The sequence below is a fragment of the Balaenoptera ricei genome, chromosome 14, assembly GCF_028023285.1.
Source record: "Balaenoptera ricei isolate mBalRic1 chromosome 14, mBalRic1.hap2, whole genome shotgun sequence".
NCBI classification, from domain to species: domain Eukaryota; kingdom Metazoa; phylum Chordata; class Mammalia; order Artiodactyla; family Balaenopteridae; genus Balaenoptera; species Balaenoptera ricei.
The window spans coordinates 7695833-7716414 of NC_082652.1; the positions used below are offsets into that span (position 1 = coordinate 7695833).

At 43.3% G+C, this 20582-nt stretch overlaps 1 protein-coding gene across 4 annotated transcripts in view; it reads left to right on the forward strand.

Moving 5' to 3' along the window:
• CLIP1 (CAP-Gly domain containing linker protein 1) overlaps window positions 1–20582 on the forward strand; it is a 125971-nt gene that overhangs the window by 91235 nt on the left and 14154 nt on the right. For all 4 annotated transcript variants that reach the window (XM_059894955.1, XM_059894958.1, XM_059894957.1 and 1 more), the window contains one exon: window positions 4024–4144. In XM_059894955.1, the coding sequence (XP_059750938.1) occupies window positions 4024–4144 (121 nt within the window). The remainder of the gene's footprint in view (window positions 1–4023; window positions 4145–20582) is intronic.

The window sequence follows — 20582 nt, forward strand, 5'->3', positions numbered from 1 at the left end:
TATCTGTTCTGAGAACTATACTGTATCAGCCATGTGAACCTAAAATTCAAAGCCAACTAATCTGGTGAACATTTGAGTATGTCCTTTGTTCTAGGTACAGTTAAGCTAGGAAGGATACAAAGGTGAATTGCATGTGGACCCTGCCCTCCGAGGGTTTGTATTATTTATTTCCAGTTTTGATCAAACGAATAGATGAGATTCAAACACAAACAAAAGCACCAGTTCCAAACTGCTGTTCCCAAGTCACCATCCTCAATACTATGTGTTGATCAAGCTCGGATTAAATTAGTATACTATGTCTAGTTCTTCTGAGAGTTCTTAAAATCCTCCTAGAAATGATCTCATCTGAGCTGCTCATCTGAGGGGATGGACAGCTCACAACATTGATGGTGGATCCTTTTGTCAGTCTTGGTTTTAGTGATGTTTCTCTGGGTGGTGTTTAAACAGCTCCCAATGGTTCCTTTTACACCGATGTGTACGTGCACAGTTGTGGTGACCGGCCACCAGGAGAGGCTTGAATCTCCTGGTCTGCCGAAGGCAAAGGGCACAAATAGAAACGGTCACTGTGACAGGAAAAACGAATTCAAATCAGTTCAGAGAGGATGGGTTCAGCTACAGTTCAGGGTCCCCCCCGCTCCCCGGTGACACAGTAGCTCTGCTCACCTGAGTGTCTGGAGCCCATCATCTGCGTCACAAAGGCAGCTGGTGAGGGAGGATCTGAGCGTCGGGAGAAGATACCCTCACCACGCCCCCTCTGCCATCACCCCACTCTGAGCTCTCTGGGCCGTGCTGGGTAGAGGAGGGGTGGGACCAGAGGGGACCCAGCTGAGAGGTGGAATTCCTGTCTCCTGCAGGGCTATCTGGGCGTCTCCTGTAAGGGTCGTCGCACTGGTCTAGCGTTAAGTGTCACCCTCCTCACTCAGTCTCTCTGTCATGTCCCCCACCCCACTCCGTGTGGGGTGGTTTCACCCCTGCCGAGAGGGAAGCTCTTTCTGCGTGCCCTTCTTTGAACGACCCCATTGAATAAGGAAAGCTCAACCTCGGGCCCGCGGCCGCAAGGGAGCGGGAGCAAAAGCCTGTGGGCCGCGCTGCCGTCCACCTCACCTGCGCCTTTCTCCCCGGGCCCAGTTCCCGGGTCTCTGATCCCTGAGCGGGGAGTTCAGGCCAGGGGAAGCCAGACCACAGGGCAGACAGGGCCTGTGCTGCTTCTGATTGTCCTGGCCCAGCAGGGCTGCGAGAATCGTGCCTTGTGCCAGTAACTTGGCCGGTCAAGGCCGGGACTCTTAGCAGGACGGAGGGGCAGTGGGAGACACAGCGGTGACATACGTGGGAAGCTGCTGGAGGGAGGTGTGAGGAGTGGGTTGAAAGCGCCCCCCGCCCCCAGTGACTCATTGTTCCCTGCCTGAGACTTGGCCGCATTTCAGGGACCAGCTGATATAAATGTACTGTGTCATGAGAACAGTGCTTCTTAAAAAGAAAAAAGCAGTCCTTTTACTGTTCCTTAGTCTTGTTCCCCGGTGCTCCGAGCTAGGGAAGGAGCAGCTGTTTGTTTTTCGAGGTTTAGCACGTACCTGGGATCTTCATGGCCTCTAGAGCTTTTCAGGTATTTCTCTTCACCTGCCAGGACACCTATGCAGACCCAGGAGTTCTAACGGGAGCCACCTCCTACAGAAACTTGCCCTCTGCCCTGGAATCCCAGCATTTGCAACTAAATGTTCATTTTCCTCTATGTCACTTACTCAACTGGTTTTAGGAAAACTTGATTTTGGTGAGCCAGCTCCTATTTTTAGTTGGAGAGAGAAAATAAAATGGTTTCTCTCTGGTGTGTAATTTTTGACTCTCAGGGAAAACGATATAAGCCATCTAATTTTTGCCTTTAATTACTCACCTGGCACAGTAATAAATCTAGAATATATTTAGCATGGTAATTAATAGGTTTATGATAGATTCCTAAGTAGAATGTCTGCAAGTCAATATTAGCAATGTTTGCCTCTCAGTTTTAAAACTGCGACAGTCTCCTTTTCTGTTGCAAGACATCTATCTTATAATGTAGAAAGAAAAGCATCTTTAAAAATTGTGAGAATTATATTTGTAGGTGTTTTTGGAATTATTCCTTAGAGTATGTCCAGAAGTTGGGCTGTTAGAGCCTCCTTCTTCTGTGAAATGTACATATCCCCTCTGGTCTAAAGAAAAATTGAAAGAGGTGTTTCTATATTCAAATCACAACTGAGGTCTGTCTGCCAGTTTTAACTCCAGTTCTCTTGGTTCCACAACTTACTTGATTTGGGGCAAATCTTTTCACTTACCTGAGCTTCAATTTTGTCATCTTTAAAATATAAATAATAACATTAGCTTCCTTGGGCTTTGAGGATTAAATGTACATGAAATCATTTTGCAGGTTTTAAAACATTGAACAAGTATCATTTTTATAAATCTTAGGTCATCTTGATATTTCTTTGACTCCTTATTTTAATTTTCTTTACTGTGGGCTCTTAATAACAACCAAGGATTTAAAAAATTTGAAAGGATGAAAATCTTTAAAAGAGAAAGAACAGGATCTTGAACTTATCTCTGACAGGCCACACAAATGCTGAAACCAAATAGCCCCTAATGAAGGTGGTGACCACTTGGGAATAAAAGGTTTGGCTTATGATGATTTCATCATAAGTAAAATCTTCTGATTTGTCAAGAGCTGGTGGACTTTGGCCAGAAGATGAACTTTACCTGTAGTGCGCGTGTGTGTATATGTGTGTGTGTGTGTGTGTGTGTGTGTGTGTGTTTTGATCCATAATTAAAATCAAGCCTCCCAGCTTTTGAATGACTAATTACCTGAAGCTAAAATTCCTTCTCAGTTTTTCTTCACTTGCTAAATAAACATCTCTATAAAATGACAAATTTAATGTGCTGGGAGGATTTTTGTGTAGACATCTTCCCCTATATCTTCATGAGGTCGGCCCCGTAGGTATGTTATAGGTACGTGGAGAATTAAAAATCAAGAAAACTGAAGATGCCAAGCACTGCCACCCATTAGACAACTGAAGTTAAAAATAGATGTGTTCATGCATCAGCAGATGGATTCATAGCCAGATGACTTGATTCAGAATTCAGCCACGTATGACAGCTCACTAAATGGAATATAGCCAGCACAGACTTAAAATTCATAATTGCATCAAAACCTTCTATGGTATAAAACTAAAATTCAACAATCAAATAAACTGTTTTCAATGTCCACGTGTAAAGGATAATTTGGGATGTATATTTGCAATTAAGCTTAATAATGGGAAGATGTTTAATAAATACATTTACCCTGTTCACATTTTATATGCTGATATTCATGGTATAACATGGTTAGCAAGCTGTATTTTTATTTGCTTCTTTTAATTTCAGGTTAGCAGTATGGAAAGAATACAATCAAAATAAAACACTTGTTATGTAATTAGAAAACTGCATTTCCTTTGGGCATTTCACCTCTAATTGTCCTGAAAATATACCCAGATTCCCGCCAGCACTTGATTCTGACAGATACTGGCAAATGGAACCACCAGATATGCATTTCTGCCAGAAAAAAAAAAAAAACAGATTACAGATTTGTACAGTTAGAACAGTGCCCTGGCAGCAAAGTAAATCACTTTATCAACATGATAGGTTTAAGTATAATTTTCTAATGGAAATAAGGGGAATACTGACCATTTCACCATTTCATCTGTCATTTATTTTAGAGTGACATTGCTTTTTTGTATGGGGAGTATTTAGAAGTGGGGTAAGTGTGGGTGATGAGAGAGTGGATGTAGTGTTTATCAGGTTTGAAAAAAAATGGAATACATGCGAGCAGCAGTCCTCCTCCTGAGAGGTTAAAGCCATTTGGCCCCTCCTGCATGTAGATAACGCTGCCTTCTGTTGTTATAGAGCCTATCAGGCACGTGACCCAGATATATTTTCCTTGGTGCTGTGAAGCTGGTCGTCTCCCACAGTTTCCTTGCCTGTCTTGTTTCTATGGTAACCCTGCACTCACTGTCCTTGCAGAGAAACCCTAAAGCAGGCAGCAGCTCAGAAGTCCCAGCAGCTTTCAGCACTGCAAGAGGAGAACGTGAAACTTGCCGAGGAGCTGGGGAGAAGCAGGGACGAAGTCACAAGTCATCAAAAGGTCAGTGGGCGTTGGGTGGGCATTCCCAGCTCGGCCACGCTGATGTCTGCTGCTGTGGGCAGGGCGCTCGGAGGCTCCTCAGAGAACGTGCTCGATGTGGTGGGGTGGTTCAAATGGGATTTCAAGTCACCTGTGTTACATGTCTCCTCGTTTTCAAGCGTGCTGCTGTAGGACTTGGGTAGGAGTGAGTTGACAGGTCCTTTAAAAAAAAAAAAAAAAGCGCTGGGAACTTGCAGGCAAGTAGAAAATAAGATCTTTATCAGATGATCTTATGGCAATGCATTTAAATGGATAGGGACAGTATCTTTTCCCTACTGCTTGGGTTTCAAATTTTTTTTTCTCGATTTTTTTTTTTCTTTCATGAAAATCAATTTTAAGAAAAAGGTTCCAAGAATACAGATTTGGTGTGAGGGTTGGCAGCTGTTTTTAAATAGGACTCTGCTTTTCTTTAAATTAAAAAAAATGTTTAAACACCTCCTAATGGAACTGTGTGTACATGTGCACTTGTGCGCATTGGTGTATGGAACGTGTGTTACACTTGGAATGAACGATAAGCTAACCACAACCCACTTGTTTCCGTATTTAAATTACAAAGGCTTCTGACAAGTTTATTAAACACTGAAGCAAAACTGATTTTAAAGAATGCTGTATTCTGCTTTTTATTCTTGAATCAAAACGCTAGACTGTTAGTCACATCTGACCTCAGAGCAGAAGTTCCAAAAAATGACATTTTTAAGAGAATTTTACTGTGTGGTCATTATTTCTTGCTTTGCACGTCAAGGGGAAAAAATTTTTTTTTCCCAAGCATACTTTGCAAATATATATATATTTTTTTATAAATTTATTGATTGATTGATTGATTTTTGGGTGTGTTAGGTCTTCGTTTCTGTGCGAGGGCTTTCTCTAGTTGCGGCGAGCGGGGGCCACTCTTCATCGCGGTGCGCGGGCCTCTCACTGTTGTGGCCTCTCTTGTTGCGGAGCACAGGCTCCAGACGCGCCGGCTCAGTAGTTGTGGCTCACGGGCCCAGTTGCTCCGCGGCATGTGGGATCTTCCCAGACCAGGGCTCGAACCCATGTCCCCTGCATTGGCAGGCAGACTCTCAACCACTGCACCACCAGGGAAGCCCCTTTGCAAATATTCTCATTTGGATGGAGTAGATTGAGTGTCCATTGACGTGGTGCCATTTGTAGTGAAAGCGCTCTTCAGAGAGTTGATTTCATACTTGAAAGTCTTCATTAGAGCTTTCCACAGCTGCCTTACTTCACTGGAGAAATGGCCCATGTCTCCAGACTCCAGGCCAACAATGATGCTCTTGGTGATAGTAGCTCACATTCAGTGGCTCTTATTTTACTGTGTGACAGGCACAAATACATGATAGCTGTCCTCTCGATCTTCACAATAGTTCCATGAGATGGCACTGTCATTACCCCCACTTGTAAAAGAGGAAGCGGAAGCCCAAAGAAGGTAGTAATGTGCTCAACCTCGTTCAGCCAATAGCATGCGGAGATGTGTGTCATTTTCTGATTTGGGTCAGGAAAAGGATCAAAGGGGGTTGACGTAAATAGGGTCGCTGCACTCTGCTTTGGTCACTATGTGAGAAAGCGGGGTTCATGGAAAACAGAAGCCCTTTGACCAGATGAGGTTCTTTTCTTCCTGGCACAAACCAGAGCGTCTGAAACCCTGTGGGTACCTCTGACATCAGTGTGTCTGTAAGGACTTGCAAGGGAAGGATCTTGGCCAAGTGCCGAGTCTGTTGGTCTCCTTTTATCTCGTCTCACTGAACGTCTTTGGAGGAGAGCGTGGAATCCACCAATGGGAAGAACACACAGAGGTCAGCCTCCTGTCTTACGTTGTGACCTTAACCGGACTGTTGATTACATTTCTTGTTTCTGTCACTCAGAACCGGAAAGACTAAGAGGGAAGCATCACGATTCCTCGGACAGAGGTTTTCAGGGTTCCTCTCCATCCTCCAGCCCTTTCTCTTTTGCCTTGGTATTTGAACTACCTTCTTTTTGAAAAGGTTTTGGGACTAAAAATTTGAAGCTCAGTGACTTTGAAGAATGTTAGAAAACAGCACCTGCAAGAAACAACCAGGGGAGTGACTTCCCTTAAAAGCAGGGGTTGTTTTGCCCTTTGTAGGGCCCTGTGTTTTACTCTGGAGAGAGAAGCAAGCAGCTGTGAACTAAACCATGATAGGCTGCGACGCCAGAGATTGTGAACAGCGATGGTGAACACCAAGGAAGACTGCAGATACTGCTTCCCTTGACGTGTACACATTTCAAAAGAGTGGAGAGAATCCCCCCATTTAAAATAACTTAGAAGCAGCCTTAGGCTGAAGAAGACTGATTAATTCATTGGCTCTCATTACTCTTACTACATAATCTCCAAGAGTCTAGAGTGCTGCTTACTTATGTAAAATCACGAATTTCCACTTTGTTACTTGCTACAGTTGAGCCAAACTATTTTTTTTTTTAATTGGGGGTTTGTTTTTTTTTTTTAACTTTTGGGTTTTATTTATTTATTTATTTATTTATGGCTGTGTTGGGTCTTCGTTTCTGTGCGAGGGCTTTCTCTAGTTGCAGCAAGTGGGGGCCACTCTTCATAGCGGTGTGCGGGCCTCTCATTATTGCGGCCTCTCTTGTTGCGGAGCACAGGCTCCAGATGCGCAGACTCAGTAGTTGTGGCTCACGGGCCCATTTGCTCTGCGGCATGTGGGATCTTCCCAGACCAGGGCTCGAACCCATGTCCCCTGCATTAGCAGGCAGATTCCCAACCACTACGCCACCAGGGAAGCCTGAGCCAAACTATTGATCAACTTTGTTCAGAAATATACTACAGAGTTTGGCAGAAACCCTATTTAAAAAAAAAAAAAAAGAATTTTAATTGTAGTACTATAGACATAGTCAGTGTTTCATTCTAAAGTGAAGACAGTGGAGGACTGTGGTCCAGTGGGTAAGACTCCACGCTCCCAATGCAGGGGGCCCGGGTTTGATCCCTGGTTGGAGAACTAGATCCTGCATGCCGCAGCTAAGACTTGGCGCAGCCAAAGTAAGTAAGTAAATAAATAAATATTTTTAAAAAATAATAAAGTGAAGACAGTAGAGACTAGATTGACGTGGGACAGACAAACACTGACCCGGGACCCGAGTTCCATCCCAGTCCCTTTGCTCAGCAGCACCACACTCGCTGACCGTGTACTGAGCGGATTGCTCTGCCGTTGTTTCACAGAATCATCACCACATACCTGAGACAGTAAGGTTATTTTGTAGGACGGAAAGAAGCTGAGGCTCAAAAATGAAGCGGTTCACCAAGGACACAGAGCTAGGCAGCGGAGGAGCCGAGATCAGAACTCGTGCCTGACTAACTCATAAGCCTGTTTGCCTGCTCCTGTCCCTTACTGAGAATAAAACTTATTTCTATGTACTTCATAATTATCGTTAAAATTAAAAAAAAAAAAACCCTCTGAGCTAGGAATGGGGTAGGTGGGGTCAAACAGTACTATAAAAATATACTTTCAATTCTACTGTTACTTTTTTTCTGCCTCAAATATTTATTTTGCTTAGAAAACCCACGAGATTCCAGAATCTGTTCTGCATCTTTTTTTTTTTTTTTTGGCCTCGCCGCGTGGCATGTGGGATCTTAGTTCCCCGACCAGGGATCGAACCCACGCCCCCTGCATTGGAAGCACAGAGTCTTAACCACTAGAGTGCGAGGGACATCCTATCCTGCCTCTTAAGACTCTCACTGGGAATGTGGGCTAAGGATTTTGATTTCCTTGAGAAGCCATCTTCATGAAGAGGGCTATTTCATTTCCTGTTTGTCATTTGGAAGTCAGATTATTTGTTGAAATAAAAGAATCCCTGCTCCCCTGTGACAGTGGTTTTGTAGAGCATTCTCTCTATCACCTTAAAAGGTGATGAAGCAGTTCCGAAATTAAGAGGGCCAACAGTGAGCAGGACTGGTTGGTCAAAGGTGGGGAGTGATGATAGCTTCTGTGCTTTCTTAGAAACCCTCGTCTGCTGTGATTGGCAAGCGGGTGCCATGTCCCCCGGGAGGAAGTGTTTGAACAGTCGTGGGGCTTACCTGCTCGCTGGCAGCCCTCCAGGGTGGAGTTGGCTAAGCCAGAAGCAGAGCCCCTATCAGACACTCTCCTTTCCTCTCTAAGTCCCCTTTACCCAGTAGGGTTTTTCATTTTGAGAGGGGAGGGGAGTGACAACCAGCATCAGTTAGGGTTGTGAGAAGCAGAAGTGTTGGAGTTATCTGGCATCGCCTGTGACAGAAATCTTCATAAAATGTCACATAGAGTGCCTCGTCTTTTAAAAGAGGCTATATTAGATTGAACATACGAAGTAGCTATGGTTCTGCAATTTCATAGGGTTCAACCTAATAGCTCACGTAATTTAGTTTTTCTTATGACTGATGGTTTTGAAGATTGTCATTATAATTGCTATTGACGGTTTGCCCTCACACTGTTTCCTTCCTGATGGCCTGACTGGTTTCATGCTGCTTTGGGTTGGTTTTGGGGATGTATGTGTGTGTGTGTGTGTGTGTGTGTGTGTGTTGTGTGTGTGTTCAAATACACGTAACATAAAATGTACTGTTTTACCCATTTTACATTGTACGATTCAGCGGCACTTAGCACATTCACAGCGTTGTGCGACCGTCACCTCTGTCTAGTTGCGACATCTTCATCACCCGGGAAGGAAACTCCACTTAAGCAGCCACTGCCCGTTCCTCCCTCCTCCCAGCCCTTGGCAACCACTAATCTATTTTTTTTACCCCGTGGATTTGCTCATTCTGGATATTTCACATAAATGGCGTCATACAGTCCGTGTCCAGTTGCGCCTGGCTTCTCTCACGGAGGATAATGTTTTCGAGGCTCATCCATGTTGCAGCCTGTGTCAGAACTTCATACCTTGTCGTGGCTGAGTCGCATTTTATTGAAGGGATAGACCACGTTTCATGTATCCGTTTGCTTCAGGCGTCTCAGTCTCTTTCTCCACTCAGACGGCCACCCGTCCCTCCTGAAGCCTCCACCCCTGCCTGGAGCCGCTGCGTCTCACCGCCCCTTCGGGTCTTCCGCGGGTCGGGATCCTCGTTTCTAAATCTCGCCACACTCTTCACACTTGCAGCCCTATCTTCTCAGCTTATCTTTACTTCCAAACTTTTAAAGTTTGTCTTCTGCCTTATTTCTCACTCCCCTTTCCTTCCCCGTCCGGTGCCGTCGGCTTCCTGCCGCCCCAGCGCACGCCGGCAAGGACTCTGGCGTGAGCGGTGGCTTCCCTGCGGCTGCGCACGCGCGGCTCCTTGCACGCTCTGTAGACGGTGCGCGCCACCATCCGCGTTCCGACGCGCCTCCCCTGGCTTCCTCCACACCTCACGTGTCTCCCGCATCTCCCGCCACACCCCGTCCCTGGCCGTGTGCCTGTCTGCTTGTCCATCTCTCTTCCTCCTCCCCCACTCGTGCACTTTTTCCCTCACCGCTGGAGGCCCGTGCCCTGTTGTCACCTCTCATCTGCAGGTGGGCGCTTCCTTCCCCGGTCCGGGTCGCAGTCTCCTCGGCTCTCTGCGCGTGACCCTCGGAGCCGGGTGTGTGGTCGACTCAGGCTCTCTCCCCGCACAGCTCGGAGACAGTGGGCCTCCTAGAGCAGGACATGAAGGTTTAACGAGTGAATGAATGAACGGGTGATGAAATGACTATCTCATCTTTAGCCAGGCCCTCAGGTCCCGTTTTACAGCATACGATATGGAGACTGTGTGACTGCTCTTTCTGCTTTCTTCCCGTCCACTTACTTCCAGTTTCATGGCTCTGTTGCAGAGCTGCGGTTGCCAAAAGACAATCACCACACGAGCGGGACGTTTGCTCTGTGTGGATGGTGGACTGTACAGTGAATTCGGGCAGGGTCACGTGGTGTCAAGCTTAATGGAAACCGTGCAGAGCATTATTTCTTCTCATAGAGAATACTAAAAATAATCAGAATGATGTGAGTTCTTCTATAGAAACAGTCACCTTAGGGAGTCACTTTTGAAATGTCTGATGTATCATTCCCAAACCTCATATGTATTCTCCTCTGTGAGGGTTGCAGATACACTGAACTGCCGCTATGGGAATAGTGCTGGTTTTTCCCCTGGTTATTTGCAAAATGAGGTCATAGTTGGCTTATGGAAACTGGACAGATATGAGATGACTCAGTAACTGTATTTCATCAACACCTCTTCCTAACAGAGGTTATAACAGATGCAGTATACAAAAAACTGGGGTTATCATCTAAATTGATCCTTGAATCATTGCCTGCCTTTTAAATAAGCCTACATTCCCAGACCTGAATGTTTAGAAAGAAAACGCTGTTTTTAGCTTGTCGTATTTTATTTTGGAAAAGTAGTGATCATCGGCCACCAAATTTTAATCTGGAGTTGGGGTGGGGTGACTTCCGGGCGAGTAGGGCCAAGTGAAGCTGGATCACAGAATCTCTCTCCCGCGCGCGCACAATACCTAGTGAAATGAACACACTTTTTCCACTGTTAAAAACACCTTCAGGAAAATCCAGCAAAGCCAATCAAGTTCATGCTGTAAACATTGAAACTGACAACCAAGAAAAGAAACAAAATTGTGGTGTGACTCTGTTTGAAACTGTGTCCACGGTGGTAAGAGAAAGGAAAACAAATAGCAAAATCCCCAGAAATTTCCCTCTAATTCTCCCCATCCCCATGCCCAACCCAGTTTGGAGAAAATTAGCCTGAAGAAGTGAGTAGGCAGTCAGGGAAAAATCTTTGAGGCCAGAGCTGCTTCTGCCACCCAGCACTCTACCAGAGCAGGAAAAACGGCTAGTCGTCATTTTCCGTAGCTGGTCTAGCCGACAGGGTGGCTTAAGTAAACAGGGGTGGGTGGGAATGGGTGGGTTTTAACTCAAATGATGATAAGTTCACAGGTAGGTAGTCCCCGTGGGTCCAGCCACTCAAGGATGTCCTCAGGGAACCCTGCCCTCCCTCTCTGCTCTGCTGCTGTCCTCAGCAGATAGTTTTCATCCTCTCAATCTCAGTGGCTCTTACACCCCCAGGCATTGCAAAACTCTCCGGGAGGAAGCAGGCAGAAGGACAAGTGGGGAAAGGCAGAGGGCTCCTCTTTACATCGTTTATCTTTTCATTTGGAGAGGACAATTCAGATCTCTGTAATAGTGTCACCTCCAACCACGAGTGAGGCTGGATTCCTCCAGGAAGGGAAGGAAACAGAGGAGGTGAGAGTAGACGTTGAAAGAGCCAACTTGTAGTATCTGCCTGGAGCTGAAGCTGAGCACACACTCCTTCAGGAATAGAGTGGCCTCTTTTCTGATGCAGTAGATGAGATGCAGGACACTGAAGGGAAAAGCTCAGAGACAGAGCTCCAGCAGATCACACACTCCTTCAGGAATAGAGTGGCCTCTTTTCTGATGCAGTAGATGAGATGCAGGACACTGAAGGGAAAAGCTCAGAGACAGAGCTCCAGCAGATCGTATAGTCACCCGAACAGCACTCTGCCCACCCTCGCCCCAGGGCCCTCTGGCTACAGACATATATAGACTGCAATGCCCGATTTTTCAGTTGTAGCTTGGAGGTCTCAGATAAAGTAGGAGGGGCATAAAGGAAAATTCATTTACATTACACGTGAGCAAATAGAAGGTCTAGGTAGAGCTGCCCAGGGTAAGATGAACAATTGACTACATACTGTACCAAAAGAGGAAAGAAGAAAAGAACCTAGGAATCCAAAGAGAGATGAGGGATTCAGGCCATGAGAAAACACTACCCAGAGTAAAATATTGCTTTGTGTTATATAAAAGCTTAAGTGATGTAAATAAAACAGCTGTTCAAAGAGAAGATGATAAAATGACACAAGCTGAACAGAGAGAGGAAAGAGTTAAGGAAACAAATTGAAGACCAAAACCACACCGTATCAGAACTGGTAAATACATCAGAAACAGACAGGGACCTAATGAACGTTGCTGAAAATATACAGAGAATTCTTCAGGTCCCCAGGCAGAAAAAGCAGATTCCTTATAAAAAGGAGAAAAAATAGCCCACTGCAGCTGCATTCAATACCAGAAAAAAAAACCCAAAAAACATAGTGCACTGTTTCCAAAGTTCTAAGGGACAGAAGATATGATTAGGAGCATCATATCCAAGCAATTATTATTCAAGTAAGAAGACAGGTGTTTCCAAACTTGAAAGAACTTAGAAGCTATAGCATCTATGAGTCCTTCTGGAAAGTAGCTTACTTACTGATAAAATTTGGCCAAGCAAGACATGACTCAATATACAGGACTTACTAGCTCAAGAGAAGCCTGGCAAAGGGACTGGAGGTGAGCACTAAATCCAGGTAAATAGACAGCTAAGCTAACAGTTTAGGGAATCACAGATGAGGAACAGAGTTGTGATTTTAACTTTTTATTTGGAAATCATTTCAAGCTTTGCAAAACGTTGTAAAAATAAAACACAGAGGGCTTCCCTGGTGGCGCAGTGGTTGAGAATCTGCCTGCCAATGCAGGGGACACGGGTTCGAGCCCTGGTCTGGGAAGATCCCACATGCCACGGAGCAACTAGGCCCGTGAGCCACAACTACTGAGCCTGCGCGTCTGGAGCTTATGCTCCGCAACAAGAGAGGCCGCGATAGTGAGAGGCCCGCGCACCGCGATGAAGAGTGGCCCCTGCTTGCCGCAACTAGAGAAAGCCCTCACACAGAAACGAAGACCCAACACAGCCATAAATAAATAAATAAATAAATAAAATTTAAAAATTAAATAAATAAATAAATAAAACACAGAGTGCTCATGTAGGCTAAGGATTGGTTTTTACCTAACCACAGTGCAGCTGTCAAATTCAGGAAGTTGAACACTATTATCTAATGTATGGGCCCTATTCCTGTTTAGGCAGTTGTCGTGATATCCTTTATATCAATAGTTTTTGTGGGGTTTTTTTTCCCCCTGATTCAGGATCTAGTCCAGGATCATGCGTTCCATTCATTGACTCAGGTCTCTTTAGTTGTCTTTATCTGGAATGGTTCTTTTGCCTTTGTCTTTTATGACTTGACTTTTTTGAAAACAGGCCAGTTATGTTGTATAAAATCCTTCATTTTGGGTTTGTCAGGTGTTTCCTCATGATGGTATTTAGGTTATTCATTTTTAGCAGGAAGACTATATAAGTGATAACCATTTCCTGCCCGGAGGCAGGTGATGTTGCTTTATCCCATTATTGGTGATGTCAATTTTGATCATTTAGTGAAGGTAAGCTTAAAGCATTTGCAAGACAAAAAGAAAAAAATCAAAGACAAAGGAGAAAAAAGAAAAATATACAGAGAGAATATGACTAACAAAATTTGAGGTGATAGAGTTGAAAGAACGTGGAAGTATGCAAGCCTCCTCATCTTTTATATCAGGGTGATGTTTGATATTATTTAAAATTAAAATTAACTTACACCTAAGAAAATGATATTAACATCTATGTTTTTTTTAAACTATATTCTACTTAAAAATTTTACAAAATAAATGTATAAACCTAGTGGGAGTTCTTAGAAAGGAATATATCTTTGTGGTAAAGAACATTTTTCTGCCCTCAGCCGTTTTCTTTTATTTACTTTGATTTTTCTTTCTCCTGTTAAATTCAAGTCAAATTAAATTGACTTTTGTCTCCCCTCTCTGTCCTTCTTGCTCTGCGTACATGGAGAAGTCTGTCTGTCTGTGTGTGCGAGGACAGACAGCTAATGTTCATTGTTTCTCCTCTGAAGGGGCTTGTCCACAGAATTGACTAAATCGTCCTCTTCTTTCCTCCCCATTACCTTCTCCACTTCCAAGAGCACGAGTCTGTGTGGGAGGCGAGACTAGAGATCCGCAGACACAGGGGATGGGGAAGTGTCTTGTGCTGTCAAGGTAGCGCCGCTATTTTGGACCTCAGAACACTTGCTCCGAGAAGAGGCTGAAGTCGCCCACACGTGAACCACTTCCCCGGGGAAGTCGGTGAGAAAAGCAGCAGCTGAGCGCCAGCTCGCTCAGACTAGCTGAGCAGAGAGTTCCTCCTGTGAGAGCCCTGGCTCCTCGGCGTCACTGCCAGCTCACACCCGAGGACAGCACCAGCTTACCGGCTCTCTGACCCCGTCGTGTACGCGACACGTAGTTACTGAGTGCCTACTGTGTGCCTGCCCGTGCTCCAGAAACGGAGGAGACAGCGGTGAACAAAACAGAAAACTGGTCGTCCTCCCTCCGTCAAGTGGTCTGTGTAATGGTTCCGAACTTCAGCACATCCTTCACTTCACACAAGCTAGTATTTTTCTTAGGTGATAGATTGAAGACAAATTACCCACCATGTTTATTGTATTATAAAACAGTTTTGTGGATAGATCAGCTGTGTGAGATTCTCTGGTCCAGAGTTCCCCAAATCATGGTCACTTGTATACTGTCCTCACTGTAATGTTATCGTCTTAATATTTTTCTGTAAAATAACCCTCCCTTTTATTCAGCCTTTTATTACAAAAAGTTTCAAACACGCACAGAAGCAGAGTGAGCAGAACAGTGAATCCCCACGTGCCCCACTCTGAAGGCAGTCAACTCTTGGTCACTCTTGTTCATTTTTTTTTTTTTTTTTGGCCGCGCAGCCTGTGGGATCTTAGTTCCCAGACCAGGGGTTGAACCCGCACCCCCTGCTGTGGAAGCGCGGAGTCCTAACCACTGGACCCCCAGGGAAGGCCCAGTCCCTCTTGCTTCAGTTCTACTCTCACTCACCCTCCACTCCATCATAGATCAATTTGAAGCAAATCCTAGAATACTGTCATTTTATCTGTAAATATCTTTGTACCTCTAAAAAATAAAATTATTTATCCCCCCCTTTCTTAAATAAATTTATTTATTTATTTATGGCTGTGTTGGGTCTTCGTTTCTGTGCGAGGGCTTTCTCTAGTTGCGGCAAGCGGGGGCCACTCTTCATCGCGGTGCACGGGCCTCTCACTGTCGCGGCCTCTCTTGTTGCGGAGCACAGGCTCCAGACGCGCAGGCTCAGTAGTTGTGGCACACGGGCCCAGTTGCTCCGCAGCATGTGGGATCTTCCCAGACCAGGGCTCGAACCCGTGTCCCCTGCATTGGCAGGCAGATTCTCAACCACTGCACCACCAGGGAAGCCCCGAACCCTTTTTTTTTTTTTCCTTTGGCCATGCTGTGTGGCTTGCGGGATCTTCGTTCCCAACAAGGGATTGAACCCGGGGCCCACAGCAGTGAAAGCACCAAGTCCTAACCACTGGACCGCCAAGGAATTCCCTATTCCTTTTAAATTGTAATGTTATTTTAAAATTAAAAATAATCATACATGTTTGTAACATGAGACAATACAAATACATACCATTTCAAAGTTATTACTCCTCCCATTGTTATTTCATCGAGGCAACATTATAAATGGTTGGGTGTACCTTTCCATACTGCTCTTCATGTGTGTAACAGCATATACATATAGTTTGTTTTTTACAAAAGCAATATTGTATACGCTACTCAAACTCACCTTTTTCCCCCGAAGTTATATTTATTAAGGTATAATTTACGGGCTTCCCTGGTGGTGCAGTGGTTAAGAATCCGCCAGCCAATGCAGGGGACATGGGTTCGAGCCCTGGTCCGGGAAGATCCCACATGCCACGGAGCAACTAAACCTGTGCACCACAATTACTTAGCCTGCGCTCTAGAGCCCGCAAGCCACAACTACTGAGCCTGCGTGCCACAACTGCTGAAGCCCGCGCACCTAGAGCCTGTGCTCTGCAACAAGAAAAGCCACCGCAATGAGAAGCCTGCACACCGCAGCAAAGAGTAGTCCCCGCTCGCCGCAACTAGAGAAAGCCTGCGCACAGCAACGAAGACCCAACGCTGCCAAAACATAAATAATAAATAAATTTATGAAAGAGAAGGTATTAAAAAAAAGGTATAATTTACATAAAATTCACCCTTCATAGGTATATCGCTTGATGAGTTTTGACATATATATATAGTCATATAATTTACCCCGAAATCAAGATTTCCTTCACCCCCAAAATTTCTCTCATGCTCCTTTTATAGTCAATCACTTCCCAATCCCTGAAAACTATTTCTCTCTTTTATGGTGCTATAGTTTTGCCTTTTCTAGTAGGTAACATAAATGGAATCAAAATAGTATGTAACAACAAAATATTAGCAAATTAAACCCAACAATGTTTAAAAGGAGGAATGATAGATTTAAAACAAATTACTAGCGTGTGTGAAGAAAAATACTAGCTTGTGTGAAGTGAAGGATGTGCCGAAGTTTGGAACCATTACACATACTCCTGCTTTTGTAGGCTCAGTCAGACCACTTGACTGAGGGAGGAGCAGCAGTTTTCTATTTTGTTCACCGCTGTCTCCTCCATTTCTGGAACATAGTATATAATTCCACGACCAAGTAGGATTTATCCCAGAGATGCAAGGCTGGGTTCAGCACTTGAAAATCAGATAATGTAATCTATCACATCAACAGACTAAGGAAGAGAAGCCACAAGATCATATCAGTAGATGCAGAAGAAGCATTTGAAAAAGCTAACACCCATTGTGATAAAATCTCTCTGCCAACTAGGAATAGAGGGGAACTTCATCAACCTCATAAATAATACCTACAAAAACTACTGCTAACATCGTACTTAGTGGTGAGAAATTCAAAGCTTTCTTTCTAAGATAAGAAACAAAGCAAGGATGTCCCCTCTCACCACTGCTTTTCGACATCGTACTGCTAGTCCTTGCCAATGCAGTAAGAAAAGGAAATAAAAGGTATACATATTGGGGAGGAAAAAATAAAACTCTTTGTTCACAGATCACATGACGTAGAAAATCCAAAAGAATGACAAACTCCTGGAACTAGTAAGTGATTATAGCAAGGCTGCAGGATACAAGGTTCAGTGTACAAGAATCAGTCACTTTCTTATATCAAAGCAATGAACAAGTGGAATTTGAAATTGAAAACATAATACCATTTACATAAGCAGCCCCCAGAATGAAATACTTAGGTAAAAATCTCACAAAGTATGTACCAGGTCCATCTGAGGAAAACTACAAAACTTTAATGAACAGAATCAAAGAGCTAAATAAATGGAGAGATATTCCATGTTCACAGATAGAAAGACTCAATATTGTCAAGATGTTGGTTCTTACCAACATGATCTGTAGATTTAACACAATCCCAATCAAAATCCCAGCAAGTTATTTTATGGATATCGACAAACTGATTCTAAAGTTTGTATGGAGAGGCAAAAAGACCCCAAACAACTCAGTATTAAAGAAGAACGAAGTTGAAGGACTGACACTACCCAATCTCCAGACTTAGTATAAAGCTACGATAATCAAGTACAGCAAAAGAGTAGACAAGTGGGTCAGTGGAACAGAATCGAGCGCTCAGAAATAGACCCACATAAATATAGGCAGTTGATCTTTGACAAAGGAGGAAAGGCAATACAATGGAGCAAAGATCATCTTTTCAGCAAATGGTGCTGGAGCAAGTGGATACCCATATCCAAAAAGTGAATCTAGACACAGATGTTATGCCCTTTATAAAAATTAAGCCAAGATGGATCATAGACCTAAATGTTAAGTGAATAACTATAAAACTCTTAGAAAATAACAGGGGAAAACCTAGATGGCCTTGAGTATGGAGGCGACTTTTTAGATACAACCCCAAAGACATGATCCGTGAAAGAAAGAATTGATAAACTGAACTTTCTTAAAATTAAAAACTTCTACTCTGTGAAAAACAATGTGAAAAGAATGAGAAGACAAGCTGCTAACTGGGAGAAAATTTTTTTACAAAAGACACATGTAATGAAGGACGGTTAGCCAAAATATACACAGAACTTGTAAGACTTAAGAATAAGAAAATGAACAGCGCAATTAGAAAATGGACAAAAGACCTTAACAGACACCTCACCAAATAAGACATGTAGATGGCAGGTAAGCATATGAAAAGGTGCTCAGTATCATATGTCATTAGGGAATTATAAATTAACAGATAATACTACACACCTATTAGAATGGCCAGAATCCAAAACTCTGGTAACACCAAATGCTGATGAAGATGTGGAGCAACAGAAATTCTCATTCCCTGCTGGGAATGCAAAATGGTACAGCTGCTTTGGAAGACAGCTCAGCAGTTTCTTACAACACTAAACATACTCTAACCATATGATCCAGTAATTGTGCTCCTTGGTATTTACCCAAACGAATTGAAAATTTATGTCCACACAAAATCCTGTGCATGGATGTTTACAGCAGATTTAATCACAATTGCCAAAAACTTGGAAGCAACCAAGATGTCCTTCAGTAGGTGAGTGGATAAATAAACTGAAGTACATCCAGATGATGGAATATTACTCAGCACCAAACTGAAATGACCTATCAAGCCATGAAAATAGATGGAGGAACTTTAAATGCATATTACAAAGTGAAAGAAGCCAATTTGTAAAAGCAACATACTGTATGGTTCCAAAGATATGGCATTCTGGAAGAGACAAAACTATGGAGACAAAAATATAGTGGTTGTGAGGGGTAAAAGGGGGAGGGAGTGATGAATAGGCAGAGTACCAAGGGTTTTTAGGGCAGTGAAACTAAACTATACATGTCTTTATCCATTTGTCAAAACTCGTAGGATATACAACACCAAGAGTGAACCTAATGTAAACTATGGAAATTTGGGTGGTAATGATGTGTCACTGATTGTAACAAATGCACCTCTGTCCTGTGGGATGTTGATAGTGGAGAAGGTTGTACATGTGTGGGGACATGGAGTTATGGGAAATCTCTGTACCTGTTAGATTTTGCTGTGAACCTGAAACTTCTTTAAAAAAATAAACTGTATTAATTGAAAAAAAAAGTATGTAACCTTACGCATAATAACATTAAAAGTAAGTGAATTAAATGCTGATTAAAAGGCAGGCATTGGCAGAATTAATTTTTAAAAAGCATCATCTAACTATATGCTGCCTATAAGAGACACAATATAGATTCAAAGACACAGTGGATTGAAAGTAAAAAGATGTAACAAGATATATCATACAAATAGTAACCAAAAGCAAGCTGGAGTGTCTATACTAATTATCAGACAAAGTAGACTTTGAAGACAAATATTGTTACTAGAAACAGAGGAAGAAATTTTATAATGGTAGAAAGATCAATCCCTCAAGAAAATACAACAATTACAAATATATATGCAACTAATGGCAGAGCCCTAAAATACAGAAAGCAAAAACTGACAGAATTAAAGGATGAGATAGATAATTCAGCAATAGTAGTTGGAGATTTCAGTATTCTATTTGAGTAATGGATAGAACAACTAGACAGAAGATCCACAAGAAATAGAAGACTTGAACATCAGCTAGACCTAACGGTCATCTTTAGATCACTCCATTCAACAATAGCAGAAGACACATTCTGCTCAAGTGCATGTGGAACATTCTCCAGGGTAGACCATATGCTAGGCCATAAAACAAGTCTCATGAGATCCTGCAAAGTATGTTCTCTGACCTAGAAACTAGAAGTGATAACCCAAGTATCTCAGGTGTAGTTTTAATTTGCATTTCCTTGATGGCTAATGATTTTGAGCTCCTTCTTTGGTCAAGTGTCTGTTCAGATCTTTTGCCCATTTTAAGATTTGGTTTGTAGTCTGTGTATTATTGAGTTGTAAGAGCTCTTAATATGTTCTGGATACAAGTCCTTTATCAAATTGAGTTTTGCAAGTGTTTTCTCTCAGTCTGTGTATTCTCATTACACTTTCTTAACAGTGTCTTTTGAAGAGCAGAAGTTTCAAATTTTGGTCAAGTCCACTGACAGGGCTTAGAAGTAATAACACTCCAGTATCAATGAGCACACCTAACTACCTAGATTTTGGTTTCTAAATACTCTTCCCCACTAAAAGGTCCTTAGAGAAATGGCTGATTCCAGGGCTGAGAGAGAAAGACTACAAGATAAGCCTGGAATATCTTGTGTACCAAAAAGCAAGGCAGTGCTTAAAGAATACTGGGGATTAGTCAGAAACCTATCAGAACCATGTTGAAGGGGCTTCCACTGGCCAAATCTGAGATAATTTGAGCATCAAAAGAAATAATGATAGTAATGGATTATAGCCTATTGAATAAAATAAGAAACCATGATATATAAATATGCCATGGAAACAGATATAAATAAGTAAATGAGGGAAAAATGAAAGCCCTTCCTGGGACTTCCCTGGTGGTGCAGTGGTTAAGAATCCGCCTGCCAGTTCAGGAAACACGGTTCGATCCCTGGTCCGGGAGGGTCCCACATGCCGCAGAGCAACTAAGCCCATGCACCACAACTACTGAGCGTGTGCTCTAGAGCCCGCGAGCCACAACTACTGAGCCCATGTGCCACAACTACTGAAGCCCGAGCGCCTAGAGCCCGTACTCCGCAACAAGAGAAGCCACTG